This window comes from Saprolegnia parasitica, assembly GCF_000151545.1.
Source record: "Saprolegnia parasitica CBS 223.65 unplaced genomic scaffold supercont2.1, whole genome shotgun sequence".
NCBI lineage: Eukaryota > Oomycota > Saprolegniomycetes > Saprolegniales > Saprolegniaceae > Saprolegnia > Saprolegnia parasitica.
In genome coordinates this window covers 11,312-38,019 of record NW_012156395.1, presented here as the reverse complement: position 1 = coordinate 38,019, position 26,708 = coordinate 11,312, and the positions used below count along the sequence as shown (strand labels likewise).

Below are 26,708 nucleotides of genomic sequence, written 5' to 3'. Positions count from 1 at the left end.
TTCGGGCGCTCCAGCGCATCTTCAATCCGCTCAAACACCGAGACTGACCACTTGTCGGTCGTCGGCAACTCGGAGCCTCGTCCGGAACCGCCATGGCCCTTGCCACCACGAAGGCGGGGTAGTGACGTCGTGTGTGGGACGGGCGCATCTCAGGAGACGAAGCTGTAATCTCAAGTCGTCGTTCTGCGAGACCACGTGGTGGTGTCGCCCTTGCTGCTCACTCCGGCTGCCACGTCAGTGACTCTACAAGATACAATGGCACATAGCCCAAATAAGATACGAGTCCTCAACCAGTACACAAATAAGATACGAGTCCTCAACACAATGCGCGTGCATCGAATTTCTTATTGTGAAGATGATGTACATGCTGTTAAATGTGCGCCAGAGACTTCTTGGACTGCACCATGGTCGTGAGCCGGCGGAGGGTCATCGCGGGCGGTGGCTTCTCGAACGTGTCGCGAATGTACTGGGCTACGAGCACCGGCATCGGGAGGTTGCGCGTGGCGGACGCCATGGCCACCTTGGCGATGGCTTCGAGGAACTCGGGGTAGATGAGCTCGGCGTCGAGAAGAAACGGGTCAAAGTCGGTCTCGCCGTCCTCGTCGTTGGTTTTGCGCAGACACTTGAGGACACCGGGGACTCCGAGGGCACCGAGGCCCCGCTTTTCCTTGAGCATGAGCACGAAGTTGCCCGTCGTCATGTGCAAGTCGCTCTCGGGCGTCGCGGCCGGACCGCTGTACTGCGCAAAGAGCTTCTCGAGCAGCTCCTGGTACTTTTGAAACACAGTTTGCATCTCGAGGCTGTGCACCGAGATCTCAATCGCCTCCATCGGCAGCATCGGCGTCGACGCGTGGTCGTGGATCTTGGAGTCGTAGAGGTACGTGAACGCGTCAGCGACCGTCATGTCCACCTACGCACACCATCCAGGCTCCTCTCCCTTCTCGCACAGACAGCACCTCGCCCCGCTCCAGCGCATCGTCCCACGCGATGCGCACAAGGATCTCGCAGAACTCGCGGAAGAGCACGACGCGATCTGGGTCGTGGATGTCGGTCCACTTTTCCCGCGGCGTCACGATCGCGTCCATGGCCCGCGCGTTCATGTGCCGGCGCTACGCCCGACTCAGATCCGAGGACGACTCTCCATACGACTACCTTCTTCTCCCGCTGGATCCGCAGCTTCTTGACGGCTTTGTTTTGCGCGTTCCGAACCACGAGGAGGTACCGGTTGAGCTTGCCCAAGCTCACGTTGAGGCGGCACTCGGCGCTAAAGCGCCAGAGCTCCCGCATCTCCATGAGCACGTTGTTTTCAGCTGGTGCGTGCGACGTCGTTGTGCCACCGCACGACGCGTAGTGCCGGTAGACATTGCGCAAGTCGGTGTTGGCGCGCAGGACCTAGCCCTATCTTTGAATATTTTTGTCTCGCAAGACGTACGGCGTGCTGGGTGGCCTTGAGCGCGCGCGCCTTGTCTTCGTGGCGGAGGATGTCGTCAATGTACAGGACGAGCGTCGGCAGCGTCTCGGCGTTCTTATTCTTATTGTCGTTCATGTCGACCATGCGGTCGCGGACGAATTCGCCTGCTCGATACATTGATACTTTTTGTGTGTTTGACTCAGATGCGGACCTTCGTAAATGGTGCCGTCTTCAAAGAAGAAGAGCCCGAGCCCGTGCTTGACGTTGTCTTCCCAGTGGCCTTCGTAGCGCGCGCCGTTGGCGTAGTAAAAGACACCGTAGCCGTCGCGAACGCCGTTGGCAAACTCGCCTTCGTACCGATTGCCGCGTTTTTCCTTGGTTTTCCAGACGTGGACGCCGGCGCCGTGCTGGACGTCGTCGAGCCAGTCGCCGTCGTACGTCTCGGCGGCGTCGAACCAGTGCATCGTGCCCTTGCCCGCCTTCTTGCCGTCGACCCAGTCGCCTACGTATCTATCTATCAACTTGATACTGAACGGCGACAAACCTTCGTAGACGTTGCCAGAGGCATACTTCATCGTGCCCTTGCCGTGGCGCTGGCCCGTGACCCAGTCGCCTTCGTACTCGATGCCCTGGAGCTCGTCGTACACGAGCTTGCCGTAGCCGTGCTGGTACCCATGGACCCAGCTGCCCTCGTACGACGTGACGCGGTTGCTGCTCATAAAGAAGCCGAGGCCGTGGCGCCGCCCGCGGCTCACGTCGCCCTCGTACCAGCTCTCGTCGGGCCAGACGTACTTGCCGCGGCCCGAGACCTCGTTGAAAGCAAAGTCCCCTTCGTACGAGACGCCGTCGGGCCACGTGAGCGCGCCGTGGCCGTGCATGCGCCCGCCGTGGAAGCTCCCGACGTACACTTGGCCGTTGATAAAGGTCGCGCGCCCGTGTCCGTGGAAGATGCCCTGCTGCGTCTCGCCCTCGTAGTGGGCAATGATCAGCGCGGCCAAGCTCGGGTCCAGCGGGAACTGCGGCGCCGCCATCTCGGAAACGACCCGTAACGGCAGATGATGCCAACTGCCATCTTGTCGCACTGGCAGACGGATGGACGGATACGATGGAGGAAGAAGAAATCATAAATCATGTTGATGCATCAGAGGAGGTTCATGCCATCGCCCGGCGCCGGTCGCCCTCGTAGCGCGCGTCGTTGCCCTCGGGACCGTCGTCATCCTCATCCTCATCGTCGTCGTCGTCGGGGAAGAGGACTCTGCACATGGCGTGGTACCGCACGCGGTAGGCCTCGAAGTCGGCGTGGAGCGCGCGGGCCTCGTCGTGGAAGTAGGCCAGGTCCGGCGTCGCCGCGTCGTCGAGGACGTTGTCGGTCGTCATGCGCGCGTCGCTGCCGTCGTGCAGCACGGGGAGGAGGAAGCTGCCGAGGAGCGTCTCGTCCGCGGTCAGGTCCATCTCGTCGGCCTCGGAGGATCTTTGGCTGCAAGCTTCGATCTTTGGTCCTGTTCTTTTTCGCGCCCAAGCGTTCTTTTAATCGTTCTTTTATGCCCCCACTGTCTTTTATCTGTCGACACCACGATACTACACTATTTATATAAATGGACCCAATAGTATATAGTGTAATCGTGTCGGCAATGAATTGTGGAAAATAGGGTTACGCGGTTCTTAGCGCCGGCCCGTGTGCACAAAGTAGAGGACGAGCCCAAAGGCGACCTGGAGCACGAGAGCATAGGCGGCGAGGACGCCCATGCTGCGCCCGATGTTAACGTCCTCGAGGTTGAACTCGGCGAGGATGCTCGGGCTGCGGTCGGCAAACTCGTTGTGCATGAGCACTTGGAAGACGTACGAGTGAAAGGCGAGCGCGTGGCACCAGCGCCAGTACGTTGGGATGCTCTCGCGCGCGAGGAGGTAGCCCTGGCACAGCATAAACTGCCCAAAGAGGCCAGCACCGAGCGCGATGCCGCCGATCGCGTGGCCCACCGCGGCGCCGAGCACGTGGACGACCGACTCGGCGACGACGAGGCCGAGGTAAAACGCGCCAAAGTACACGCCAAAGCCGCCGAGGCCCGCGGCGGGAACGACCAGCGTCGTGCTGCAGAGCGCAATGACAAAGAGCGCGGGAAGGGCGACGGCAAAGTTGGCGACGACGAAGCTCAGGACGTTGACGCCCCAGTTGGCGCGCTCGCGGGCAAACACCTAGAACCCACGGATTGAGGCAGAGCCATCCGAAACGAACGCACCGCGCGCTGCTCGAGGAAGAAGGGGAGTGCGGCGACGCTCATGAAGATGCAGAACGCGGGCACGCCAAAGAGGAGCGCGACGAGGCTGGCATCGTGGGCGGGGCCGGGCGTCGGGTGCAGATACATGGTGCCGGCCATGGCCGAGAGGAGCGAGTACATGACGAGGCGGACCCAAAAGATGCCCGGGTTCCGCAGCGTGTTCAAGAGGTTGCGATCGAGAAACACGAGAATCTGCGCCACTGGCGACGGCCGCTGCGGCGCCACGCTCCACGGCGCACTCGCCGTCGCCTCGAGCAGCAGCTGGTCCTACCGCATCGTCAGACTCATAGAGTGAGCACTTGACGAATCGTACGTGGAGATTGGTGGTGGCGACCGCGTCGGCGAGCGCGTCAATGTCGGCGTGGCAATGGAAGTCCGTGTTGACGATGCGCAAATAGTACTCGGCCGGGCTCGTGTGTTCGGGGCACTCGTACCTACGAAGCGTCAGCGGCTCGCAAGCACGAGCAGAGACAACAACCCGAGGGGCCCAAAGTGCGCGACGATCGCTTGCGGGGACCCGCGGTACATGGCGCGGCCCTGCGCGAGCAACAGCACGTTGTCAAAGAGCTGGAAGACGCGCGCGCTTGGCTGGTGGATCGTGCAGATCACGGTGCAGCGGTCGTCGCGGCAGAGGCCAGCGATGCACCGAACGACGTTGAGCGTCGTCGCCGAGTCGAGACCGGACGTTGGTTCGTCCAGCAAGAGCACGCGCGGCTGTTTCTACTTTCATATTGCTTGAACAAAGCTAGACGATCCACATGTCGTATGTACGAGGAGCTCCATCGCGATGCTGAGGCGCCGCTTTTGACCGCCCGAGAGCCCTTTCCGGAACAAGTCGCCCACAAGGGTGTGCACGCACGATCGGAGGCCTACGAGGTGCTTGAGCGATGGGTGCACAAAGAGAGGAATACCCATGGCATCGATGACGTGCTGCAATCGAGCGTCGCGCTCAGCACGCGATACGGTCGACGGCAAGCTCAGGCGCGCGGCAAACTGGAGCGTCTCGAGGACCGTAAAGGATCCAAGAAGCGTGTCGTCCTGGGCCACGTACGAGGCGACGGCGCGGAAGGACCTCGGTTCACGCGGCTGGCCATTTAAGGCGATGGTACCCGTCGTCTTGCCACTCGAGATGCGGTCGGCGAGCAGATCCAGAAGGGTTGTCTTGCCGCTTCCCGACGGGCCGAGGATCGCTAGGAACTCGCCGGGCCCACACCGCCCCGAGACGTCGTGCAGGATCGCCTTCTTGGAGCGAGCCGTGTACGAAAGGTCTTTCCAGCTCAGTGTGCACGGTAGCAGCACCTCGTCGTGCTTCCACATGGTCGCAAATCAGAACTGAGCTCCGCATTGCGATCTTTCGCGCGTCACACTATTGTCGTATATCCATGCGTTTCTTCTGTTGGATGGTCGAAATAGTATGCGCTGGAGACATCCGCGACGACCGACCCCTCTACTGTTCGCGGTGCAGCCTACACGAGATAGACTCGACGTACTTGATTGGATATCACGCAGAAAGCAACCGCGTACGGCGCACACACCGTGCGCACGACCTTCTTATGTCCTGTCCTACGATTTCACACTATTCTACCACTATAAAAAATGGTGTATGCTGGTCACCTCAACGCGGTTCCATGGACCAATCAGATGCCGCGGCGGAGATCGTGTCGACGAATCCGACGCGGTCGCTCATCAAGATCAACCTGCTTCCAGGGTATCCTGATCGAACGTCAGCGGATGCAATCACACTAGAAGAGACGCCATGCTGCTCGAGTCGCCCGTCGCTACGAGCTTCCGAGAAGGCCTGCTGACGCCCAAGTGGCACGAGGCGGCGCAGCCGTGCACGCTCGGCTGGAGCCACCTCTCATATACAGTGACGAAGCAGTGCAAGTCCATCCTGGCCGACATTTCGGGGCGGTGTGCGCCGCGCGAGATGCTAGCGATCCTTGGCCCGTCGGGAAGCGGCAAGACAACCCTTCTGGACCTGCTCGCCGACCGCATCTCGAGTGGCAAGACGACGGGTGCCATTGAAGTCAACGGCCAGCCACGCGACCACCGAAGCTTCCGGTCGCTCGCCTCGTACGTGGCCCAAGAGGACGCGCTTCTCGGGTCCTTTACGGTGCTGGAGACCCTCCAGTTTGCCGCACGGCTGAGCCTCCCGTCGTCGATTTCGGCGTCGGCGCGCGAGGCTCGGGTCCGCGCTGCCATCAACGACATGGGTGCGTACCTACGCCTATAAGAAACAGGTTGGTTCGATGACGGCTAGGGCTGTCGTCCTGCGTCGACACGCGTGTCGGGGACATCTTCCGCAAAGGGCTTTCGGGCGGCCAGAAGCGGCGTCTCAGCATCGCGATCGAGCTCCTCGTAAGCCTTGTGCCATGCACGAAGGCGCGATAAAGTGGGCGTAGAAAGAGCCGACGATTTTGCTGCTGGACGAACCGACGTCGGGCCTCGATGCAGCGTCGACCGTCAGCGTGGTCGAGCACCTGCGTCATTTGAGCACCGACCGGGGTTGTACCGTGCTCTGCACGATCCACCAGCCGAGCTCTGACGTGTACGACCTATTCACGTCCGTCCTCGTCCTTGCGGCCGGTCGCACCATGTATTTCGGCCCACCCCTCGGCGCGCTCAGCCACTTTGCAGCCGCGGGGTACCCTTGCCCGCCCATGACCAACCCCGCCGAGTTTTACCTCGAGCTCGTCAACGACGACTTTGACGGGCACGCGGACGTGCTTGCGCTCGCCAGGGAGTACGACCCGCGCCCCGTGCTGGTACGCGCTTCTTCTAGATATCATGATACCTTGATACATTCTACAACGGAACGCTAGGCCTTGCTGGAGACGGACCGAGCCAGCTTGACGGGTATCATCGCAAGTGACGACGGCGCGTCGGCTTTTGCCCAAGGTCTCGCGCTCCTTGACCGCACGAGCATCAACAACGTGCGGGACCCTGGCGTGTACTGGGTGCGTCTCGGCATGTACACGGCGCTGTCGCTCACGACGGGCACGCTCTTCCTCTCGACGAACGCGAAACTCAACGAGGGCAACCGCGTCGCGCTCTTGATTTACATCCAAGCGTTCCTCGTCTTTATGAGCATCGCCGTGTTGCCCGTGTTCATCCAGCAGCGCGCGGTCCACCACGCCATGTTTCAATATATCAAGCTGATACATTTGTAGGTGTTTGCACGGGAGCGCGCCAACCATAATGTGGCCGTCGCGAGTGCCGTCGGCGCCAACTTTGTGGCGGCGCTGCCCGGCATCCTCCTCATCGCGCTGGTTTCGGCCTCGATTGTCGTGCCACTCGCGGCCCTGCGCCACTTTTGGTACTTTGTACTCAACCTCTTCCTCACGCTCGTCGTCGCCGAGTCCTTCATGCATGTCATCGCCGCCATCGTGCCGCAGTACATTGTCGGCATCGCCCTCGCGTCCGGGATCTACGGTGCGCCTTGCTACATCGATACCTTACCAAGTTGATACTGTAGGGATGTTTATGCTCTGCGAAGGCTTCATGGTGCCGCGGCCCGATATGCCGTCGTACTGGCTCTGGGGCCACTACGCGGCGTTCCATTCGTACTCGTTCGAGGCCTTCTTGTACAAGCAGCTTGCACCGATGAACTCGAGCGAGAGCCGCTTTCTCCTCGCGCGCTACGGGCTTCAGGACGTCAACTGCGACCGCAACATGCTCGTGCTCGCAGCCTACGCGCTCTCTCTTCAAGGCATCTACTTCTGCATTCTGCAGCGCTTCCACACGGGTCGCCGATAAGCAAGCATAGTACAACGTGTCTATTCAAAGCTACAATAGTCCTCGATGGGACCTGAGTCAACGAGCGTCGACTGCCGGCGCGTGAACGAGTTGCGCCGCAAGTGCTGCGGCGCCTTGTCGCGGAGGAAGGTCGCGTGGATGTACTGAGCGACAGTCACGGGCAGCGGCACGCTGGGCACGCCCATGATGGCGCGCGCGACTTTGGTGAGCGCCTCGAGGAACTCGGGGTAGATCAGATCTGCCTCAAGCGCGAACGGGTCCAGCCCGTCGTCGTCTTCGGACGAGGGTTTCCGGAGCAGCGCCAGCACTGCCGAGACGCCCAAGCTGCCCATCGCGCTGAACTCGCGCAAGAGCAGCATAAAGCTGCGCACGGAAATGTGAATGTCGTTCTGGGGCTGCACGGCGCTGTCGAGCCGCGCGTACTTCGCGAAAATCGGCTCCAGCGTGTCGCGGTACTTGGTAAAGACCGCTTGGAGCGGCGCGTCGAGTACTTCGAGGCTCAGCGCCTCCATGGGCTCGATGTGCGTCGACGCGTGGTCGTGGATCTTGGAGTCGTAGAGGTACGTGAACGCGTCAGCGACCGTCATGTCCACCTACGCACACCATCCAGGCTTCTCGCACTTCTCTCAGAGACAGCACCTCGCCCCGCTCCAGCGCGTCGTCCCACGCGATGCGCACAAGGATCTCGCAGAACTCGCGGAAGAGCACGACGCGGTCGGGGTCGTGGATGTCGGTCCACTTTTCCCGCGGCGTCACGATCGCGTCCATGGCCCGCGCGTTCATGTGCCGGCGCTACGCCCGACTCAGATCCGAAGACGACTCTCCATACGACTACCTTCTTCTCCCGCTGGATCCGCAGCTTCTTGACGGCTTTGTTTTGCGCGTTCCGGACCACGAGGAGGTACCGGTTGAGCTTGCCCAAGCTCACGTTGAGGCGGCACTCGGCGCTAAAGCGCCAGAGCTCCCGCATCTCCATTAAATCCAAGTGGTTGTCCGACGTCGGGGGGCCCGACATGGGCACCTCTGGCCGCGTGGCATAGTGCCGGTATATGAACCGGAGGTCCGTGTTGGCCCGTAGCACCTACCGTTGACGGTGAGGAGCAAACGTCTGACGGGACGTACGGCGTTTTGAGCGGCTTTGACCCCCCGCGCCTTCTCCTTCTCGGTCCCTTTGACCAGGTCTTCGACATACAAGATCATTGTCGGCGTCAACTCGGCGTTCTTGGGCTTGTTGTCGTTCATGTCGACCATGCGATCGTTGTCGAATTCGCCTGCTCGATACATTGATACTTTTTGTGTGTTTGACTCAGATGCGGACCTTCGTAAATGGTGCCGTCTTCAAAGAAGAAGAGCCCGAGCCCGTGCTTGACGTTGTCTTCCCAGTGGCCCTCGTAGCGCGCGCCGTTGGCGTAGTAAAAGACACCGTAGCCGTCGCGAACGCCGTTGGCAAACTCGCCTTCGTACCGGTGTTCGCGGTTCTTGCGCTTGCCGACCTTCCACGTCTGCACGCCGCACCCGTGCTGCTGGTCCTCGAGCCACTCGCCGTCGTACGTCTCGGCCCGGTCGAGCCACTGCATGCACCCGCGGCCCGTTCTCTTGCCGCCGACCCAGCCACCTGCATCGCCGGGTACCCCATGGCATCGTCAGTCATAATGGTTCTTCGTACCTTTGTACAGTAGCTTTGGGCCGTAGCGCATGGCGCCCGCGCCGTCGCGGAGCCCGTGTTTCCAGTCGCCTTCGTACGAAATGCCTTTGGCCGCGTCGTAGACTTTCACGCCGACGCCGTGCTCGCGGCCGTCGACCCAGTCGCCGTCGTACGAGATGTCGCCCTGCGTGAAGCGCCCGAGGCCGTGGCGCAGGCCGCAGCGCACGCCGCCTTCGTACACGCTGTCGTCGGGCCACATGTACTTGGCGTCGCCGCTGAGCTCGTCGTAGTCAAAGTCGCCTTCGTAAATGACGCCGTCGGGCCACACGATGCGCCCTTTCCCGTGCATGTGGCCCATCCAAAAGGACCCCGAGTACACTTGGCCGTTGATGAACGTGGCCGTGCCGGTGCCATGGTAGTATGTGCTCAGCCGGTCGCCCTTGTACGAGACGATGATCGCAGCCGTCATGCTCGGCGCCAGCGGCGGCGGCGGCGGCTTGCGCGACATGTGACCTTTCGGCACAAAGTGGTTTCATTGGCCTGCGTGCGATCCGACGTTATATTGTCCACTGCGGTGGTTGATAGTAGTGTGCGTTGTCATTAAATAGTTGAAATAGTGCTAGACAAAGTAGAGCTGCGCGGCGTAGTAGAGGCCGCTTGAGAGGAGCGCGGCGGCCGCCAGCATCCCGACGGCGAGGCCCCATTGCGTGCACGGGTGGCGCAGCGCGTCGTCGGGGCGGCGGGCGCAAAAGGCGAAAAACATGATGCAGAGCCCAATGCCAAAGCCCGAGGCAAACGCAGTCGTTGGCGACGGACGCTGCGGCGACGGCGTCTCGGCGTCTTGGACGTCGAGCGTGATGAGCGACTGCGCGCTTCCATGCTTGCTCTCCAACGACTGCATCTTGCGCTCAAACGACTCGAGCGGCAGGCTCGTTCCTTCGGCGGGCATTTCGTCGAGTAGCACATTCGGTTGCAACTGGTTATGCGTTCTGGAACGTAGTGCACTGGATATCTGGTACCCGGCTATACTGCAGCCAAAGAGGCGTTTGTTTGGCTCGGCATTTCCTTGTGTCTTTGGAGCTCGGATTGGCTAGCGCACGGAACCTTCTTTCGCAGACGCAGGTTTTCCGCACTCGGCATCTGGGCGAGCAGCGCCTTGATCATATTTAGACATGCACGAGATATTGCGGCCCTGCTCTGAGACCAGCCATGGTCCGCAGTAGAGTCCACCACGACGACGCTTCAAGCCCATACATGAAGCTGGTTCGCCACATGTGCGTTGCATCACCGACGTTCCTCGGTAGAAACGGGCTGTGTCCAACGCAGCATGCGCTTCCGATGAACGATCATTCCGGTAGAGCTATCGACACAACGGCGCCCGAATCTAGCTGCACCTTGACACGCACGCACGTCTGGCGTTTTCTTCAACAAGCGAGATCGTCCGACTCACTGGTCCGTGGCTACTCGAGGGCTTCAACGGCCATGTCATTGACAGAGGCGCTGCAAATCTATTTAAGCCAATCATCGAGTGCACAGAGGTCGCTACCCAATCGTTGCGCAGAGAAAATCCGAAATGATGGCGAGAATGCTCCAATCGCTGTCAAGAACGCTTCGGATTGGCTCGTTTTCACCGCAGCTCCAACTCGAATCCTCTACTGCACTTCAAGATGCTGGGCCAGCTCTTCCAGTATTGGCGGTCGTCGCCGCCGCCCTCGGTGCAGCTTCCTTCCAAGTCCGACGACGACGACGACGACGATGATGAAGAAGCCTACGACGTCTACCTTGACACGCCTGTCTCGCTCGCGCCCTTGTTTGTGGCACCGCCCACCACATCGCACGGCCCGTCCTGGCGCCGGCACCGAGCCAAGACGGCGCGCCGGCGCCTGAGCAAGCTCGAGTCGATGGTTCACGATGAGCACGCAGACGCGATGCGCCCATCAAGCGTCTTGTACGCGACGGTCGGCATCGCGCTCCTCGGGGCGTTCCAGTTTGGCTGGCTCCTCTCGCAGCTCAACTACGTTCCGTTCCACGCCAACTGCGACGCGCGCCCGATCCCAGTTGGCGACTGCCTCCTCTTTGCGCCGCACTCGGAGAGCAAGTGGACGCTCGCCGTCTCGGCGTGGATCGCCGGCGGCGCCGTCGGGGCCATTTGCAGCGGCCTGCCCGCCGACATCTTTGGCCGCAAGAAGACTCTGGGCGTGAACGCGCTCATCATTGTCTTTGGCGGTCTCGTCCAGAGCCTTGCGACAACCCTCGAGACGTTCACCATCGGGCGGCTCATCTCGGGCGTTGCGTCCGGCGTCGCCATCAATGTCTGCGAAGCGCTCATCTCGGAGATCTCGCCGTCGCAGATGCGCGGCACGTTCCTCACGGGCCTCCAGGTCGGCGTCGCGTTCGGCTCGCTCGCCGTCACCTCGGCGCACTACGCCCTCGACGACAGCGATCTTCGGTGGCGGCTGCTCATGGGAGTACCCGTAGTACTTGGCGGCCTCCAGCTCCTCTCGCTTCGCTTTATGGCGCAGAGCCCCGTGTGGCTCGTGGCGCACAGCCGCCTCGACGACGCCCGAGCCGAAATAACGCGCCTGTACCGGGCAATGGACGTCGACACGGTTTTGCATGCACTGGCAGCCGCGCACGCCGACGAAGCCGCCGAGCTCGACGGGCGCAGCCCCGAGCACTCCTCTTCTCGCCACCGTTCCGCAAGCAGCTGGTCATTGCGATCGTGCTCTGCGCCGCGCAGCAGCCTGGTGCGGCATGCCGGCGATCATGTACTACTCGTCCAGTATCTATGCGGGCGCAGGCATCGCCGACCCGCGCGTCGGCACCAGCGTCGTCAACGTCGTGCGCACAAGCACCATTCTCGTCGCGGCCGCCGTCATGGACAAGTACCCGCGGCGCACGCTCCTCCTGCGCGGCCTGTCGCTGCAGGCCCTCGCGGCCCTCGGCCTCGTCGCGAGCCTCGTGGGCGGAAGCGCCGCCGGTGCGATTCTGGCCACCGGCGTCTTTGTCGTCGGCTTCTGCCTCTCGATCGGCCCCATGGCGTGGACCGTCTCGTCCGAGATTTTTCCCGACTACATGCAGGCAACCGCGGGCTCGGTGGGCACCACGTCGACGTGGCTCGGCGACCTGCTCGTCGGCCTACTGTACCCCACGCTAGCTCAAGGCAATGTGCTCGGCGGCTACGCCTTTGGCACTTTCGCGGGGCTCTTGATTGGCTTTGTGCTCTTTGTCTATCTGTACGTCCCGGAAACCAACGGTCGCACGGCCGTCGAGATTCAAGCGGCGTTTGGCCACGATGCGCCGCCGCCACTGTCGGGCCAGAACCACAGCGGCGACCCATGGGGCACGGAACTTCGCGCGCTCGCCACATAACAACACCATGATACCATATATTGTACTATCTCCTTCGCGTCGTTGGCGGTATTTGAAGCGGCGACAGGCGGAATGGACCGTTTCGCGGGTGCCGGTTGGGACGTCGTCCGACGCGATGCGCGGGAGCCGTGCCAGCAGTGCCATAGCGACGTCAACGCCAAGCTTCTCGTCCACTGCGCAGCATGTGGGCTGCATCGCCACACGTATTGCTTTGAGCCGGCGCTGCTGGCGAATCCGAGTTACCGCAACCCGCGCTGGTGCTGCTCCAATTGTCATGCTGCACCTGCATCGACGCACGCTCCAAAGCCAGCACTTTCAACGCTTGCATACGCCAAGCGCCGGGCGCTGCCATTGCCCAAGCCGCCTCGGCGTGTGGCACCAGCGCTGGTGACTCGGAATGCCGACGACGACCTTGGCGAGCGCCGGCGCACATCAGGCAAGTTTCGGCGCGTTGCGTGGGCGATGCTCCACTACCGGCGGCTGCACCCGCCGCGTAAGGCAGTCGTGCTGGGCTCCATCGCGAGCCGCGTCCAAGCGCACGTCATGCACGAGCTCACGCCCGACGAGGCAGCGCGGCTCGGTGACTGGCACCTCAAATACCAAGACGCGCCCGAGAACGACGACGAATGGTATATGCCCAAGAAACCACCTCCAATGACTGTCGAAGCAAACGACGAGCCCGCGCCCCTTGTGCCGGACGCGCTCGAAGAACCCGTGAATCCAGGTACGCAACGGTCTTGAGAAGTCGCGCTGACCACGCGTAGCGGCCTTGCTCGTGCAGACGCAGCTGCAGCTCCAGACCGCGACGAACGAGGCGACGAAGCGTCGAAAGCAGCAACGGCACGTGGAGCTCATTCGCGCGAGTCGCGAGAGCCAGGCCGCACGCCGACTACAGCGCTGGTACCGGCGGTGTCTCCAAGCCCGCGCCGACCACGAGGCGCGAACGCTCGCAGCCATCGTGATCAACCACTTTTTCCGCTCGGTCCTCGACAGGCGGCATAAGCGTCAGTCCAAAGAAGCCTCGGCGGCTCGGCTTCTTCAATCCCAGCGCGCCCACGACGCCAAAGTACATGCGACGTCGGGTCTCTTCTGTTTGAGAGCTCTGGTCTTAGGTCGCGCTGCTCCACACCAAGCGAGTGGCCAAGGCGCGTGCGCGCATCGGCGTCTTCCTGGTTCACGACGTGCTGCCGTACATCAGTCTCCGGCTCCACGGCGCCATTTGCATACAGGCGCAATGGCGCATGCACGTCTGCCGGCGCCGGTACTTGCAGAACCCGCGGCAAGTCAGCGCCCGCCGGCTCCAGCGTGCATGGCGTCGGTACCAAGCGCGCTGCCGACGGCTGGCGGAGGCCAGTGCCGTCCTCGCACGCTTTGCCCAGCGCTGGCGCGTGCGTCGGCTGCTTCGCCGCGAGAAGAGCCGCCTTACTCTTGTAAACTGGTCGTCTACATGTTGCTGGCTCACAGGCGACTAGCTCACGGCGGTGCGCGCTCTGAACGCGATCGAGTTTGACCCGGCGACAGCGACACCCGCGCAGCTTTTTGTCGGTCTCGGGACCTACTGGCATACTCGCAACGAGCTCTGGACCGCCGCGCTGTGCTTTGAGCGTACGTGGCTTGCGCTTGGCGCCGAAGTCAGATCTGATTTGTAGGCGGCATGCGCCATGGCGGGCAGCCGAGCGCCAAGGAGCTCCTTGCGATGGGCGAGAGCCACCACGCGGCGTGGCACGTCTCGTGCGACGAGCTGAATTTGCAAAAGGCCTACGACAGCTACAAGGCCGGGCTTGCGCGCGATATGAGCGTCAAGGACCCGCGCATCCTCTTTGACTTCGCGCTCGTGCTCGTCGAGAGCCGCGAGTACGCCCCTGGCCTCGACTTGCTCCAGCACCTCCTCAGTTTGTACCCAACGTTTGAACAGATCCCACTGGTGCTGCTCTGGACAGGTGCACTCCTCTGCTCAAGTGACCGGCCTCATTGATCATCGTAGGCGTGGTACTGCTGCATTTGCGCAGGTGCTCGGAGAGCTTGCGTTGCTTCACGTTGCTCATGGATGCGCCACCCATCGCGTACTCTGCCGCCGACATGACGCTACTCTGCGCGCTCTGCTATCATGGCTTGGGCAACGCAGCCGACTGCAAGCAAGGTGCAGAAGCTTCTCTGCTAATAATGTTTCTCGGAGTGATGTTTACTGCAGGCTTGGTCACGGCGATGGCGCTTCTCAAGGCAGCCCGCCGGAAATCGACGACCAACGAAGCGCTCTTCGACCTTGGCAAGCGGTCGCTCCAGGCGCGGCAGTACCTCTTGGCCTACAACGTTCTCTTCTTCGGCCTCCGCCGCGCCAAGCACTCGACCAGCGATGCGTGGGTCTGCTTCAGCGACACGCTCCGGCATCTCGGCCAGCTCGACGAGAGCAAGCAGGCGCTCGATGCGGCGCTGGCCCTCGACAGCACGAGCTCGCGGGCGCTCACGGCCGTGGCCCAGTGGCCGCCGCCACTGCATGCGTTCGCGGCGGCGGTGACGTCGATGACCGATGCTGCGTATCTGCAGAGCTTGGTTAGCGACGCGCGACAGCCAACTTATTAAGCTTCTTTCGTCGTGTCTTGGCCGCCAGTGCAGAGACCTGTCGCGAATCTTGGCAAGGGACACGGAGATGGCACGGAGCTGGGCGTGACGCCGGCGGGTCACGCTGGCCGATGACTGGCTTTGTGGATTGGCCAGCTAATAGATTTGGAGCGATATGATTGGCTCGTTACGGATGCAGGGGGCGGGCCCGTGCGATATGATTGGCTCCACGTCGCGTGTGACAAACCCAGATGCACCGCGGCCCGCTTCTCCGCCCACAAGAATAGAATTATGCCGACGCCCAGCTAATTTGTATAGCTGAATTGATTTCGGGCATTTAATGGAGCGGGCGCGCCCGTGAGCCGACATTGTCCAACTTCGTTACTTTCACGCATATCACCATGCTCGGCCGCGCCAGCACGCTCCGCGCCGCCTTGGTCAAGCCGACGGCGGGCCAGCGCCGGCGCCAGCACACACAGGCCGGCGTCGGCCCCACCCTCTTTGGCGGCAGCGTCTTTGGCCTCGCGCTGCTCTCGTCGCTCGCCGAGCCCAAGCCGCTCGCGCAGGCCGAAGCCGCCATGCTTCTCAAGCCGGACCCGCTCAGCTCCAAATACCACGTCGGCGGCGTCATTGGCTCGGGCGGCTTCGCACGCGTCTGCGCTGGCCGCGAGAAGCAGTCGGACACGCCGGTCGCGATCAAGCGGCTCTCCAAGGCGTTGACATCCAAGGCGCGCTTTGAGCAAGAAGTGTCGATTTTGACGCAGGTCCAAGGCAGCAACGCTGTCGTGCAGCTCAAGGAGGCTTTCGAGACGCCGGAAGACTACGTGCTCGTGACCGAGTACATCCAGGGCGGCGAGCTCTTTGACCGCCTCCTGAGCCACGGCACGTACTCGGAGGCGCAGGCCAAGGCGCTCACGCGGGAGATTTCGTCCGCGCTGCAGCATCTGCACGCGCGAAACGTCGTCCACGCCGACGTCAAGCCCGAGAACATTTTGCTCCAGTCCAAGAACGACTCGGCGCGCATGATCCTCATCGACTTTGGTTTGTCGTTCCATGTCAACGACCGCGCATCGAACCACCGGTGGGACGGCTCTGGCACCATGGCGTATGCTGCGCCCGAGGTGCTCAAGAAGGAAACGATCAGCAGCGCCATCGACATGTGGGCGCTCGGCGTCGTGCTCTTCGTGCTCCTCGCCGGGTACCACCCGTTCGACCCGACCAACGAGGCCTCGGACCGTGATCTGCGCGAACGCATCATCGCGGGTCAGTACGACTTCAACCACGACGCCTGGACCAACGTATCCAGCGACGCCAAGGACCTCATCCGGCAACTGCTCCAGGTCGACGCCGCCAACCGCCCGAGCGCAACCAGCGTCCTCACGCACCCGTGGATGCAAGCGTAGGCGCACCCCACCCCCATTTCTTATAGTTCTAATTTATACGTTTCCCGTGCGTCAGTGTATCTATCATGCTGCAAGCTACTTCAAGCGAGATGTGGCTCGACCTGGTTGGGTGCAACCTTCTCGTGTTCTTTGAGCAACCCTCGCGCTCAACCCCCGCAAAGCATTCGACCTCCATGCGCCTTGTTCGCCTTCCCAAGCACTTGAGTCGTCTCGTCTTGAAGCGGCTTGCACTCGATCTGTGGACGTGTACCGTACGGACCCATGGATTCTGTGTGGCGATCTTCCAGCGCATAGTCGGATTGGCCGAAAATCACTGGATTTCAAACATTTGCGAGCCAATCAAACGGCATCAAGTTTTGCACCAATCATACACGACCAGCTTCATTCACGCATCATGGTGGCCCGGGTCTACGTCGGCGGGCTGCCGTCGGACGTGACAGAGGCCGACCTGCGCATGCGCTTCGGCAAGATCGCGGGCGTGACGATCGAGGCCATCGACATGGTCCTCCTCGGCGAGAAGGGCCGCGGTATCCGCGACTTTTGCTACATCAACCTCGTGGGTCCGTCGCCCGAGGCCGAGGCCGCCGCCGTCGCGCAATACCAGCAAGCGTACAACAACACCAAATGGAAGGGCAAGCGCTTGCGCGTCGAGCTTGCTGAGCCTAGCTACGAAGCCCGGCGCCTTGCCGAGCTCGCCGAGATCCAAGCCAACGTCGCTGCCGCTGCGGCCGCGCGGTCGGTCGCGCCGGCCAGCGCGGCGCCGACGCTCAAGACGGCGTACGCTGGCACCCGCACTGTGTTTTAATACATGAACTACTACTACTACTACGTGACTGCTTAGGCCTCGGGATCGTGGGTTTTGATGGGCGTGAGGCGGTGGCGCGTCTCGATGCACTCGTACGCGGTCATGTGCAGCTCGATGAGCTCGTGGAGCGGCGCGTGGACCCTGGGAATTTCAAGCAGCGGCAGGTCGAGGAAGTAGCCGTAGAGGCACCGGATGACCTCGGGGTGCGCGACGAGGAGCACTGGCGACCGGCTGCGCTCGAGCTCAAAGATGACGGGCTCGAGGCGCGTGATGACGTCCACGTAGCTCTCGCCCAGCGGGTACCGATACCAGAGTCGGTTGGCCGCGCGCATCGCATACTCCCTAGTTCCACCGGATAAGATTTTTCTTCGTCTTAGAGCGTACTGGGCGTGGTGCAGCTTGAGCTCGGCGCGGGTCAAGTGCGAATAGGCGCCGGCCTCGAGCGGCCGCAGCGCGCGCCACTGGACGCGCGTGTGGCTCTCAATGTGGCGGACCGTCGCGCGCGCGCACTTGGCCGTCGAGTACCAGAGACTCAGCGCACTCGGCGCCGTCTCGGGGTTCTCGGCTAAGAACTTGGCCAGCGCGCTATGCATACAAATGAGCTCGAGCGAGCGTCGTCAATGGAGCCAACATGCTGTACTCGACACCGCGCGGCGTGAGCTCGGCCTCGCCGCCGAGACGCGCGCTGAGGTCGTTCATGCTCTCGCCGTGGCTCGAGAGGTAGATGGGCCGCGGCACGATGTGCAGATTGCTGATGAACGAGAGGATCTTCATCGGGAGGTACCCGTGGATACGGTTCATGATGAGCTACCGACATCCCTCGTGAGATAGACCATAGTTGACGCATCGACCTTGGTGCCGGCGTCGATGACCTTGACATACGAAAAGATCTCGTCGGCGGGTCCGAGCGCCTCGTAGTTCTTGCGGTAGTTGGCGATGCGCTTGCGGAAGTCCTCGACGGCCATCTCGGGCGTCACGCCGCGGTAGTCGGGCGACCGCAGCTTCGTGTCGCTACGCAGAGGATAAGAACCGAAGAGGTAGCAAGGTGGAATGATCGTACATGATGTTGCGCTCAATGATGGCTTCGTCGTCGCAGACGCTCTCAATGAAGAGGAGGTGGAAGCCGTCCGTTTCGGCGATGCGTTTCTATCAACTTGATATTCCGTGGCACATGGAGCAAAATATGGTTGTACCTCGATCCAGAGCCGGCGTTCGAGCGTCGAGTTGGTCCCATCATAGATCGCGACCTCGCCCTCGTTGTTGAGGTAGTTGAGCATGTCGTCCATCGCGGCCTCGGCCATCTCCATGCGCTGCTTCTGCCCCAATGGGTTTTGCGGGTCGAAAAGTCGGCGCCGTGCTCCGCGCCAAGAAGCTTGCGCCGGTAGTTGCCAATGTTGAAGACACGCGTCGCGTAGTTGATCCAGTTGAGGTACCGAGCGACCTGCGCGCTGCATGAGCCTCGACGACAAGACGTGTTGCAGGAGGCCTTACCTTGCGGGCCATGTACGACTTGCCGCGGCCAGGCAGACCGACCATGACAACAACCAGCTTCCCGCCTTGGTTGCGCCCTTCATGCATGAGGTCCGTCTTCTTGTCGTACTCCTATGCAACGTATATGGCATGGGATCGGTAAGGCGGAGGGCATACCTCGGACGTCAAGATACTCGAGGACGCCACCGACGGCCGTCGGCGCAGCGGCGAGAGGCCGGCCATCGAGATGCCGAGCTCGTGCATGAGCGTCACAGCGGTCTTGTGCTAGCATGCAGATGAGTTTCGCCATCGATGGCGCATGGTCCTTACGAGGTGGTTGTCAACGGAGCGGGCGGGCGTCGCGTAGGGCTGTGGCCGCAGCGGCGCGTCGGTGTCGAGGCGCGAGAGCGTCTTGCGGGGCTTGCGCGCAAAGTTGCGCTGCCGGGCGAGGACGACGGACGAGTAGACGACGAGCGTCGCGACGAGGATGAGCCCGACCTGGCTCGCTGCGGCTGGCATCGCTAAGCTGTGGATACTGGATTTTTCAAGAAATCCACGACCAGGAATAAAAACAAATCGCGCGTTCCATACAAACACCAAGTCTCCAAAAATACGCACCATTTAATATACGGCGTTACAGACAGGACCAGAGGACGCCCGTGGGGCCCGCGGGCGTCGGGAGCGGCCACGAGGCGGCTACAGCAGGATACCATAGATATCGAGTTGGTTCTCGGTTCTGTGGCTCGCCAGAGGTCCCTCGTTCCCCGTGCACGCTTAGTTAGTTAGTACAAAACGTACGAAGCAGTGACGTCGTGGCTTCCCAAAGAACACGCGACCACCCAAGACGCAACCAAGATTCAACGTGTCAGAGCCGCGCACGTTGAAGCCACTCGTGCCGATCGTGCTCTTGGCGCCTGTCTTCAACTTGGCAATGCCACAAATAAATGGTGCAATGAGCTGGTGCAATGTGGCAGTATGCCACTTTTGACAGCGTGGCAGATGCCGATTGTGAAAGGCGGCATCTGCCACGCTTGCCAAGAAAGTGGTAATTATGGCGTGTACCAAGTATACGCCAAACAACGCGAGAAGATTGCTTCCGCATGCGACGCTGCTGCCCGTGGAGTCGTCTTGCCCTCCTTCTCGTCCTCTTCGCTGCGTGGGCCCCGCTCGAGCCGGCCGCGGCCACGATCATCGTCGGGCCGAGCACGTCCCCGGACGCTCTGCGCGCGCTCTTCCACGTACGCGCCATGCATGCCACGATGGCCTCACAAGCGTGCTGTCTAGTGCGCCAGCCGACAATGGATCGGCCGCTACAACGAACTGTACCAAGAGTGCGTCTTTGCCAACACGTCCGAGAGCTTGCTCATCGTCAACACCACCATCGACGCCACGGCCCTCTTTGTGCAGGACCATGGCCCGTTTGCCGTGCACATTGAGCTCGGGGTCCAGCTCAATAGGACGTCCGGCACGCTGCGTCTCGAGAACGCAACGCTTTTCGCGTCGGCCGTCTTTGTCGACGCCGCCAACGTCTCGCTGGACGCAGCGTCGGCCATCAACACGACGGCCAACGGCCTCCGCTTCGGACCTGGCTACAGCTCGTACGTGCCGATGGGCAGTGCGTACGGCGGTCTCGGCGGCTACACGCTCTCCCACGCTTCGTTCGCGGTCCCCGGCTCGTGCGACGACATTGACCGCGACGGCGCGTACACCAAGCCGATCGGCGACCTCTTTGGCCACGTGATGGACTTTCGCGGCTACGGCAGCGGCGGCAGCGAGGCCGACAGCACGCGCGGCGGCGGCCGCATCTCGCTCAACGTATCGGCGACGCTGCAGCTCGACGGCCGCCTCTTGGCCGACGGCGGGTTTGATGCGACCTTCAGCACCAGCTCGGGCGCCGGTGCGCTGCTTCTTTTTCTAGAGTCGATGCCTGGCTGATGTTGCCACTTGTGTAGGCGGCACTGTCGTCGTCCAGGCGTCTGCCGTGCGTGGATCGGGTGTGATTCAAGCGGTCGGCGGCCAGGCCACGGCGCCCGATAGCAGCGGGCGCGGCGGCGGCGGCGGTGGCGGCGGCGGGCGGGTGTTCCTACATGTTGCAACCGCGCCAACGATCGCCGTCCGCGCATTTGGCGGGCGCCATGCATCGCCTGTGGACGACGTTTTCTGGTGCCAAGAGGGCGGTGCCGGCACGATCCTTGTCGCGACGCAGCGCGACAAGACGACGGTCGACGGCCAGCTCGTCATCAAAGGCCGCGACGGGCCGCCGAAACCTCCACGCCGGCTGGTTGTGGGCACGCCACTCTTTTACTGGACGAGCCGCCGCGAGCACATGCTGCCGCCGTGGCTCAACTCTGTTGTCGTGGCCGGCCAAAGTCTCTTGATTGCCAGCACCGTGCTTCTCGAGGTACGAACGACTCGCTACTGCAGCAAGGCGTCATGGATCGTATCTGCTAGCGTGGCGCGGCCAACACCTCGATCCTGGTACTCTCCGTCGTCTGCTGCGGTAATTCATTATCCATCCCTGTAGCTCGAGGCAAGCGCTGCGTGGGCCAACGCCGCCGACAACAGCACACTGCACGGCAGTGCGACCAACGTGACGCTCCACGTACGATGCGGCGCTGTCCGTCGCCTCTCTACATGGCGCGTAGGGCTATGTGGGGCCGCTGCCAGTACGAGCGTTCGAGCGAGGCCGCGTCGTGCTCACCGCCGGCGACCTCATCCTCGTCGGCGCGATCGTTGACGCCGCGCAATTGGAGCTGCGCGCCGATGTCGGCAGCGTCTCCACCGACGACGACTGCACCTTGCGCTTCGAAGATAGCGTGTTGATGGCGTCGGCGGTTGATATCGACGTCCGTGGCGCCGTCGAGCTGCCGCCGTCGCGTCATCATCGAGGGTGGCGTCGAGCACCGAGCATCGTTCTCGAGAGCCAGCGCCACACGCGTGTGGCGTGGCAGCCGAGTCTCTCGCTGGCGTCCGTCGACGTGGCGGTGCGTGCTCCCGCTCTCGCTGTATGTCTCACAAAGCAAGCAGGTGCGCGCGGTCAACCAATCGGTGCTGACGATTCACGGGCCGCTGCGCCGACTCCGCGTCGACGCTGGCACCATTGAGTGCACTGGCGGTGTCAATGGCTCGTCCACGGTGTTTCCCCACGAGAGCCGGGACATTTGCCGGCCGTGGCCCGTCGATGACGACTGCGCGTCGGGCGACTACCAGCTGGCACTGGTCGCCACATCGTCGCTTGCCGTGGCCGACGTCCATGCGAGCTCGGTGCTCCTTTGCGCACCAGATGTTCGCGTCGGAGGCTCGGGTGTCGGCGCCGACGGCCTCGGCTGCAAGGAAGACGGCCCCGGTATCTCGACCGAACTGGATGGCGCCAGTGGCGGCGCTGGACACGGTGGTCGGGGCGGCAACGTCGAGCCCGGCGATCGAGGTGGTGGCGCGACCTGCGACGCGTCGTGGCCTGGCAGCGGCGCGGCCGGCGACTCGACCGGCGGCCTTGGGGGCGGTCTCGTGCTGCTCCGCGCGACGACTCTGGCTCTCGATGCCGGGCTGAGCGTCCGCGGCGGCAACGGCACGGCGGGTGGCGGCGGCGGCGCCGGTGGTAGCTTGCTCCTCTTCCTCAAGGAGCTGCAGGGCAAAGGCTCTCTCGACGTCAGTGGCGGTGCGGGATCGTCGACGTCGGAGCGTCACGGCGGCGGCGGCGGCGGCGGGGTCGTGCGAATTGCGTACGCGCCCGACGGCAGCGGCCAAAAGTACCTCGGAACCGTCGACGTCGCCGGCGGCTCGAGCGCGGGTCAAACCGGTTACGATGGGCTCATGGCCGGTCTCAACTGCGTCGCGGGCTGCGGAGGCGTCTTTTGCGCGCCGTGCGCCGCGGGCCAAGCGAGTGCTGTCGCCAACGGAACGTGCGAGCCCTGCGCAAGGGGTACGTTTAGTGCCCAAACGGGCTCGACCGCCTGCACAAACTGCGCGCCCGGGTCGTTCAACCCTACGAACGGCTCCACCGCGTGCTTTCTGTGCGCGAAAGGCCAGTTTGCCGCCGACGCCGCGGCCACCGCCTGTACCGCGTGTCCACCCGGCAGCATGAGCCCAGAGAAAGGGGCCGTGCACTGCACGTTGTGCCCGATCGGCAGCACAGCGTCAAAAGCTGGCAGCGCGACTTGCGACCTCTGCGACGTCGGCCACACGACCCGAGCGGTTGGCAGCCTCGCTTGCGTGCGATGCGACACCAAGCCGTACCACGCAACGTACAACCAGAACGGGACGTGTCACTACATGTGCGAGAAGGGCCGCGTCGGGCTCAAGTGTCTCACGCCGTTCGAGCAGCTCGTCGCGCCGATTGGCGGGCCCCTCGGCTTCGTACTCCTCTGCCTCGGCTCGATCGGCCTCATTTTCGCGGGCTACGGCATGCTCTCGTACCGCGGCCCGCCCGCCTCGCGCCGTCTCAAGCAGTACCAAGCCCAATTGCTGCGCCAGAACGTCCTCAAGCACGCCCAAGTGCGCGACGACGGACGCCGCTGCCCGCACTTGAGCGACCACCAGCTCCCGTTCCACGTGGCGCGCATCTACTTTGAGGGCCACAACGACGCCGCTGATCCGTGGCACCTCTCGACCGCTCTCTTTGTGGACAGCACCCTGCGGAAAGCGCTCTACGAAGGCTCGTTCGCGGCCTTCGCCGCCAAGTGCAACCACCTCTTGCGCTCGCAGTCGTACGCGATGCCGCTGCTGGATGCGATTTGTATGCTCACACTGCCGATCCTCGGGCACGGATTGCGGCGCCGGTACCGCCAAGCGGCCGTGCGTGCGGTCGCCACGTACGTGGACGAGTACGGCGCGGGCTTCTTTCGCGACCTCGACGTCCGACGCCACGGCGCGTCGCTGCTGCTCGGGTTTAGCGACGACCTGCGCCTCGGGTACCTCGATCTGCTCCTCTCGCCCGACGCGCAGCGGCATTTGGAGCTCTCGCCGACCCCGGCGCTCGTGTTTGCGCTGGCGGGCGCCGGCACGTTCTTGCACCCGTGGCACCTCGACACGAACGACGCGCTCCTGCGCAGCGTCCCGTCGCGGCTCCAGGTGCTGCGGGACAGCGGCTGGCTCGAATTCGTCGCGGCCCTCAACCTGGCCCTCCGGATTGTCTTGCGTCGGGAATGCCCGGCGTCGCTGACGCCCGTGCAAGTGCTTCTCGCGCGCTTCAACGACCAAGACGACCTCAACGGCTACACGGTAAAACCTCTCGCACGTAGACGCTGGACGGCAGACTCGATCCTAGGTGGCCCTCGGTGTCTTCAACCTGCGCGAGAGTGGCAAGCCATCGACGTACCTCGAGTCCATTCGCGACGTGGACTCGGGTCTTGGCCCACGCGACAAGATCGTGCTCGTCTTGCGCCCACCGAGAGACTCCATGTCGGTGGTGACGGCACCTGCGTCACCACCCGCTACCGATGCGAGCATGTCGATGTCGTCGATCCGGTATGCAGCGCTGTATGCGCCAGAGCCCAAGGCCATCGCGCTCGAAGAAGCCGTGGGACTCGTTGATGACGCGCCGCCGATGACGCAACCCACGTGGCGGCAGCAGCTGCGGCGGGCCCTGGACGCGATTGCGCCGACGCACGTGGCGGTATCGCCCGGTTTGCTGCGCTACGCGTGGGGCCGTCCCGTCTCGTTCCTTGCGCTTCTCGTGGCCGATTTCCTCTTGTGGTTCTGGCTCGCGCTGCAGTTTTTCTGCATTCAAGTCGGCGACCCGACGGTGCACGAAGCCGGCTGCTCCCACGTACGCCTTGTATTTGCCATGACGACGAGGCTTGGAACGCGCAGACTATGTAGGCAGCGCTCGTGCTCGTACTCAGCGTCATGCCCCTCGCGGTGCTTGGCGCGCCGCTGCTGGGCCTCGCGTTCGTCTTTGGGAAGCGGTCGTCGGTGGGGCGCCTCGTACGTTCTCTGCAATGTCTCAAACGGCTAAGATCTCGTATGTGTCTAGTTTGTGCTCTGGACGGCCACGTGCTACTGGAACGCGGCCACTGCGTTTGGCTGCGGCGTCTACTACTCGGCGTACGTCGGCGACTCGGTCCTCGGCCTCTCGCTCGTCGCCGCGTGCGTCAAGTGGCTCGAAGCGCGCTGGGCGCTGCGGCTCCTCGCGCAGTTTGAGGGCGACCGCAGCAGCCGCGGCTGGGCCGGCCTCTTTACGACGCGCGACTACTACGACTGCGCGGACCGGCCTCTTGGGCGCTGGCTGGCCACGTAGGCGATGCACCTCGTCGCCCGTGGCTTGGCTTCGAGCACGAAGCTCCGATCGGGAAGATCCAGCGACATGAGGTGTGTAGCAATCACTAGCTGTGCAGCTAATTCGTACTTGAATGCCGAAATTAGACGCCCTGTTGAGGCATTTCGTACGTTTTAAAATATAATCTTTAGATATCTTGATGTTTGCATGGCGATTTGTGAAACTATAAAAATGAGGCAATTTCGCCGGTTGTGTGGCATTGGGCAGCTTCGATTCTTTATTAGCATCCGCAAGCATGTACAACGGGATCGGGCTCGCGACGACCCGCGGGTCGGGCACGAATGGCTACGTGCAGCGCAACCTGAGCTACGTCAAGCCCGCGCACCAGCGCGAGAAGGAGCGCCAGGCCATGATGGGCTACGCCAAGTACGAGGAGCCCCACAAGAAGACGGCCGTCAACAAGCAGATCCTCGCGCACGAGCGGAAGCGCCAGGTCGAGGTCAAGGTCATGGAGCTGCGCGACCAGCTTGAAGAGCAGGGCTGCGATGACGACGAGATCGACGACAAGTGCGACGCCCTGCGCAAGCAACTCCAGGCCAAGGCGGAGAAGGACGGCGACGGTAACGACAAGGGCGCTAGCAGCCACGCCCGCGCGGTCCAGAAAGAAAAGCAGATTGCACAGCTCAAGGACGCGTTCGGCATTCGCAGCACGTACCGTGACGGCGCGAGCTTCGACTTTGATGCGCAAGCGGCGCAGCGGCTCGAGCGCCAAGAAGAGTTTGAGCGCAAGCAACGGGCCAAGGAGACCACGGAGCGCCGCCGCCTCCGCGATGCTTCTTCCGGTAAGAAGGAGAAGCGCAAGCGACGCAAGCGGTCTCCATCATCCAGCTCGTCATCATCGAGTTCGTCGTCGTCCGACTCATCCTCCGACTCCAGCGACGACGAAGGCGCCCGGGCTCGTCGTGAGCCTGCGGGCGACCGGAAGAGCCGATCCCGCAGCCGCCACAATGCCGCGCACACGAATGCACCCGGTAGCCGAGCTAGCCCCAAGCGTCGCACACCGAGCCCGAACAAGCGTGAGGAAAGCCCGCGTCGTCGTAGCCCTCGTCCCCGCAGCCCGGAAGGCGAACGTCGGAGCGGCAGTCCTCGTCGCCGGAGCCCCAGTCCTCGCCGTCGGAGCCCCAGTCCTCGCCGTCGTAGCCCGAGCCCCCGCTGTCGGAGCCCGAGCCCTCCCCGCCGGAGCGGCAGTCCTCGTCGCCGGAGCCCCAGTCCTCGTCGTCGTAGTTTCAGTTCTCGCCGTCGCAGTCCGAGCCGTGGACGTCGCAGTCCGAGCCGTGGACGTCGCAGTCCGAGCCGCGGTCGCCGCAGTCCGAGCCGCGGTCGCCGCAGTCCGAGCCGCGATCGTCGCAGCCCAAGCCGTGGACGTCGCAGCCAAGCCGTGGTCGTCGCAGCTCTAGCCCCCGACGACGCAGCCCCATGGGTCGGCGCCGCAGCCCGAGCCCCCGTCGTCGCAGCCCGACTTTCCGCCGGCGTAGCTTTAGTCCACGCCGATCGATGGACCGACGCGGCGGTAGTCCTCGCCGCAGCCGATCGCGTCGCCGCCGGTATTCGCGCTCGTCGAGCTCGAGTCGGTCGCGCACGCCCGTCAAGCGCCAGTCGCCGCAAAAGTAAGCGCGTACCAATACGACGCAACCGTGCATGTACATTCGACTACACACTCGACTCCACACGATGGCGCAGGGTGGGAAGAGTCGCGAGTTGACTGCGTAATAGTGTATGACTTTGAACATAGTG

General features: G+C 62.9%; 14 protein-coding genes across 14 annotated transcripts; 7 read left to right on the top strand and 7 right to left on the bottom strand.

The window, feature by feature from the left end:
- Positions 1-314: 314 nt before the first annotated feature.
- SPRG_00014 (hypothetical protein) lies at positions 315-2,468 on the bottom strand. Its single transcript, XM_012338130.1, has 6 exons — positions 1,956-2,468; positions 1,623-1,913; positions 1,433-1,575; positions 1,153-1,392; positions 957-1,109; positions 315-910 (listed from the first exon to the last, which is right to left on the bottom strand). The coding sequence occupies exons 1-6, from the start codon at positions 2,440-2,442 to the stop codon at positions 371-373; spliced, it is 1,854 nt and encodes a 617-aa protein (XP_012193520.1). The 5' UTR covers positions 2,443-2,468; the 3' UTR covers positions 315-370.
- An 84-nt stretch (positions 2,469-2,552) lies between these two features.
- Positions 2,553-2,863, bottom strand: SPRG_00013 (hypothetical protein; the record flags this gene model as incomplete). The annotated part of the gene is made up of 2 exons (XM_012338129.1): positions 2,553-2,590; positions 2,620-2,863. The coding sequence occupies 2 exons, from the start codon at positions 2,861-2,863 to the stop codon at positions 2,553-2,555; spliced, it is 282 nt and encodes a 93-aa protein (XP_012193519.1).
- Positions 2,864-3,008: 145 nt separating this feature from the next.
- Positions 3,009-5,004, bottom strand: SPRG_00012 (hypothetical protein; the record flags this gene model as incomplete). The annotated part of the gene is made up of 6 exons (XM_012338128.1): positions 3,009-3,604; positions 3,649-3,954; positions 4,001-4,121; positions 4,166-4,407; positions 4,459-4,556; positions 4,599-5,004. 6 exons carry the CDS (start codon positions 5,002-5,004, stop codon positions 3,074-3,076), a joined length of 1,704 nt encoding a protein of 567 aa, XP_012193518.1. The 3' UTR covers positions 3,009-3,073.
- Positions 5,005-5,443: 439 nt separating this feature from the next.
- On the top strand, positions 5,444-7,473 carry SPRG_00011 (hypothetical protein; the record flags this gene model as incomplete). Its single annotated transcript, XM_012338127.1, has 6 exons — positions 5,444-5,900; positions 5,948-6,045; positions 6,090-6,452; positions 6,510-6,812; positions 6,858-7,119; positions 7,163-7,473. 6 exons carry the CDS (start codon positions 5,444-5,446, stop codon positions 7,441-7,443), a joined length of 1,764 nt encoding a protein of 587 aa, XP_012193517.1. The 3' UTR covers positions 7,444-7,473.
- Positions 7,464-9,645, bottom strand: SPRG_00010 (hypothetical protein; the record flags this gene model as incomplete). Its single annotated transcript, XM_012338126.1, has 6 exons — positions 9,110-9,645; positions 8,762-9,058; positions 8,566-8,714; positions 8,279-8,524; positions 8,083-8,235; positions 7,464-8,036 (listed from the first exon to the last, which is right to left on the bottom strand). Exons 1-6 carry the CDS (start codon positions 9,594-9,596, stop codon positions 7,464-7,466), a joined length of 1,905 nt encoding a protein of 634 aa, XP_012193516.1. The 5' UTR covers positions 9,597-9,645.
- Positions 9,646-9,707: 62 nt separating this feature from the next.
- On the bottom strand, positions 9,708-10,037 carry SPRG_00009 (hypothetical protein; the record flags this gene model as incomplete). Its single annotated transcript, XM_012338125.1, has 1 exon — positions 9,708-10,037. One exon carries the CDS (start codon positions 10,035-10,037, stop codon positions 9,708-9,710), a length of 330 nt encoding a protein of 109 aa, XP_012193515.1.
- A 979-nt stretch (positions 10,038-11,016) lies between these two features.
- SPRG_00008 (hypothetical protein) lies at positions 11,017-12,486 on the top strand (the record flags this gene model as incomplete). The annotated part of the gene is made up of 2 exons (XM_012338124.1): positions 11,017-11,782; positions 11,832-12,486. The coding sequence occupies 2 exons, from the start codon at positions 11,017-11,019 to the stop codon at positions 12,458-12,460; spliced, it is 1,395 nt and encodes a 464-aa protein (XP_012193514.1). The 3' UTR covers positions 12,461-12,486.
- Positions 12,487-12,575: 89 nt separating this feature from the next.
- On the top strand, positions 12,576-15,040 carry SPRG_00007 (hypothetical protein; the record flags this gene model as incomplete). The annotated part of the gene is made up of 8 exons (XM_012338123.1): positions 12,576-12,698; positions 12,767-13,184; positions 13,225-13,526; positions 13,573-13,890; positions 13,933-14,065; positions 14,110-14,400; positions 14,445-14,600; positions 14,652-15,040. 8 exons carry the CDS (start codon positions 12,576-12,578, stop codon positions 15,038-15,040), a joined length of 2,130 nt encoding a protein of 709 aa, XP_012193513.1.
- Positions 15,041-15,361: 321 nt separating this feature from the next.
- On the top strand, positions 15,362-16,471 carry SPRG_00006 (CAMK protein kinase). Its single transcript, XM_012338122.1, has one exon. The coding sequence runs from the start codon at positions 15,421-15,423 to the stop codon at positions 16,420-16,422; it is 1,002 nt and encodes a 333-aa protein (XP_012193512.1). The 5' UTR covers positions 15,362-15,420; the 3' UTR covers positions 16,423-16,471.
- A 329-nt stretch (positions 16,472-16,800) lies between these two features.
- Positions 16,801-17,245, top strand: SPRG_00005 (hypothetical protein). Its single transcript, XM_012338121.1, has one exon. It carries the CDS (start codon positions 16,817-16,819, stop codon positions 17,225-17,227), a length of 411 nt encoding a protein of 136 aa, XP_012193511.1. The 5' UTR covers positions 16,801-16,816; the 3' UTR covers positions 17,228-17,245.
- Positions 17,246-17,259: 14 nt separating this feature from the next.
- SPRG_00004 (hypothetical protein) lies at positions 17,260-19,216 on the bottom strand (the record flags this gene model as incomplete). The annotated part of the gene is made up of 10 exons (XM_012338120.1): positions 17,260-17,569; positions 17,612-17,812; positions 17,859-18,034; positions 18,079-18,238; positions 18,288-18,373; positions 18,421-18,584; positions 18,632-18,668; positions 18,719-18,829; positions 18,875-18,982; positions 19,028-19,216. The coding sequence occupies 10 exons, from the start codon at positions 19,214-19,216 to the stop codon at positions 17,260-17,262; spliced, it is 1,542 nt and encodes a 513-aa protein (XP_012193510.1).
- A 557-nt stretch (positions 19,217-19,773) lies between these two features.
- On the top strand, positions 19,774-25,073 carry SPRG_00003 (hypothetical protein). The gene is made up of 10 exons (XM_012338119.1): positions 19,774-19,935; positions 19,982-20,594; positions 20,650-21,098; positions 21,149-21,175; positions 21,222-21,299; positions 21,343-21,681; positions 21,725-23,917; positions 23,964-24,464; positions 24,518-24,622; positions 24,672-25,073. Exons 1-10 carry the CDS (start codon positions 19,798-19,800, stop codon positions 24,933-24,935), a joined length of 4,707 nt encoding a protein of 1,568 aa, XP_012193509.1. The 5' UTR covers positions 19,774-19,797; the 3' UTR covers positions 24,936-25,073.
- Positions 25,074-25,209: 136 nt separating this feature from the next.
- On the top strand, positions 25,210-26,175 carry SPRG_00002 (hypothetical protein; the record flags this gene model as incomplete). Its single annotated transcript, XM_012338118.1, has 2 exons — positions 25,210-25,787; positions 25,862-26,175. The coding sequence occupies 2 exons, from the start codon at positions 25,210-25,212 to the stop codon at positions 25,878-25,880; spliced, it is 597 nt and encodes a 198-aa protein (XP_012193508.1). The 3' UTR covers positions 25,881-26,175.
- Positions 25,955-26,392, bottom strand: SPRG_00001 (hypothetical protein; the record flags this gene model as incomplete). The annotated part of the gene is made up of 2 exons (XM_012338117.1): positions 25,955-26,185; positions 26,234-26,392. 2 exons carry the CDS (start codon positions 26,390-26,392, stop codon positions 25,955-25,957), a joined length of 390 nt encoding a protein of 129 aa, XP_012193507.1.
- Between the last annotated feature and the right edge of the window lie 316 nt (positions 26,393-26,708).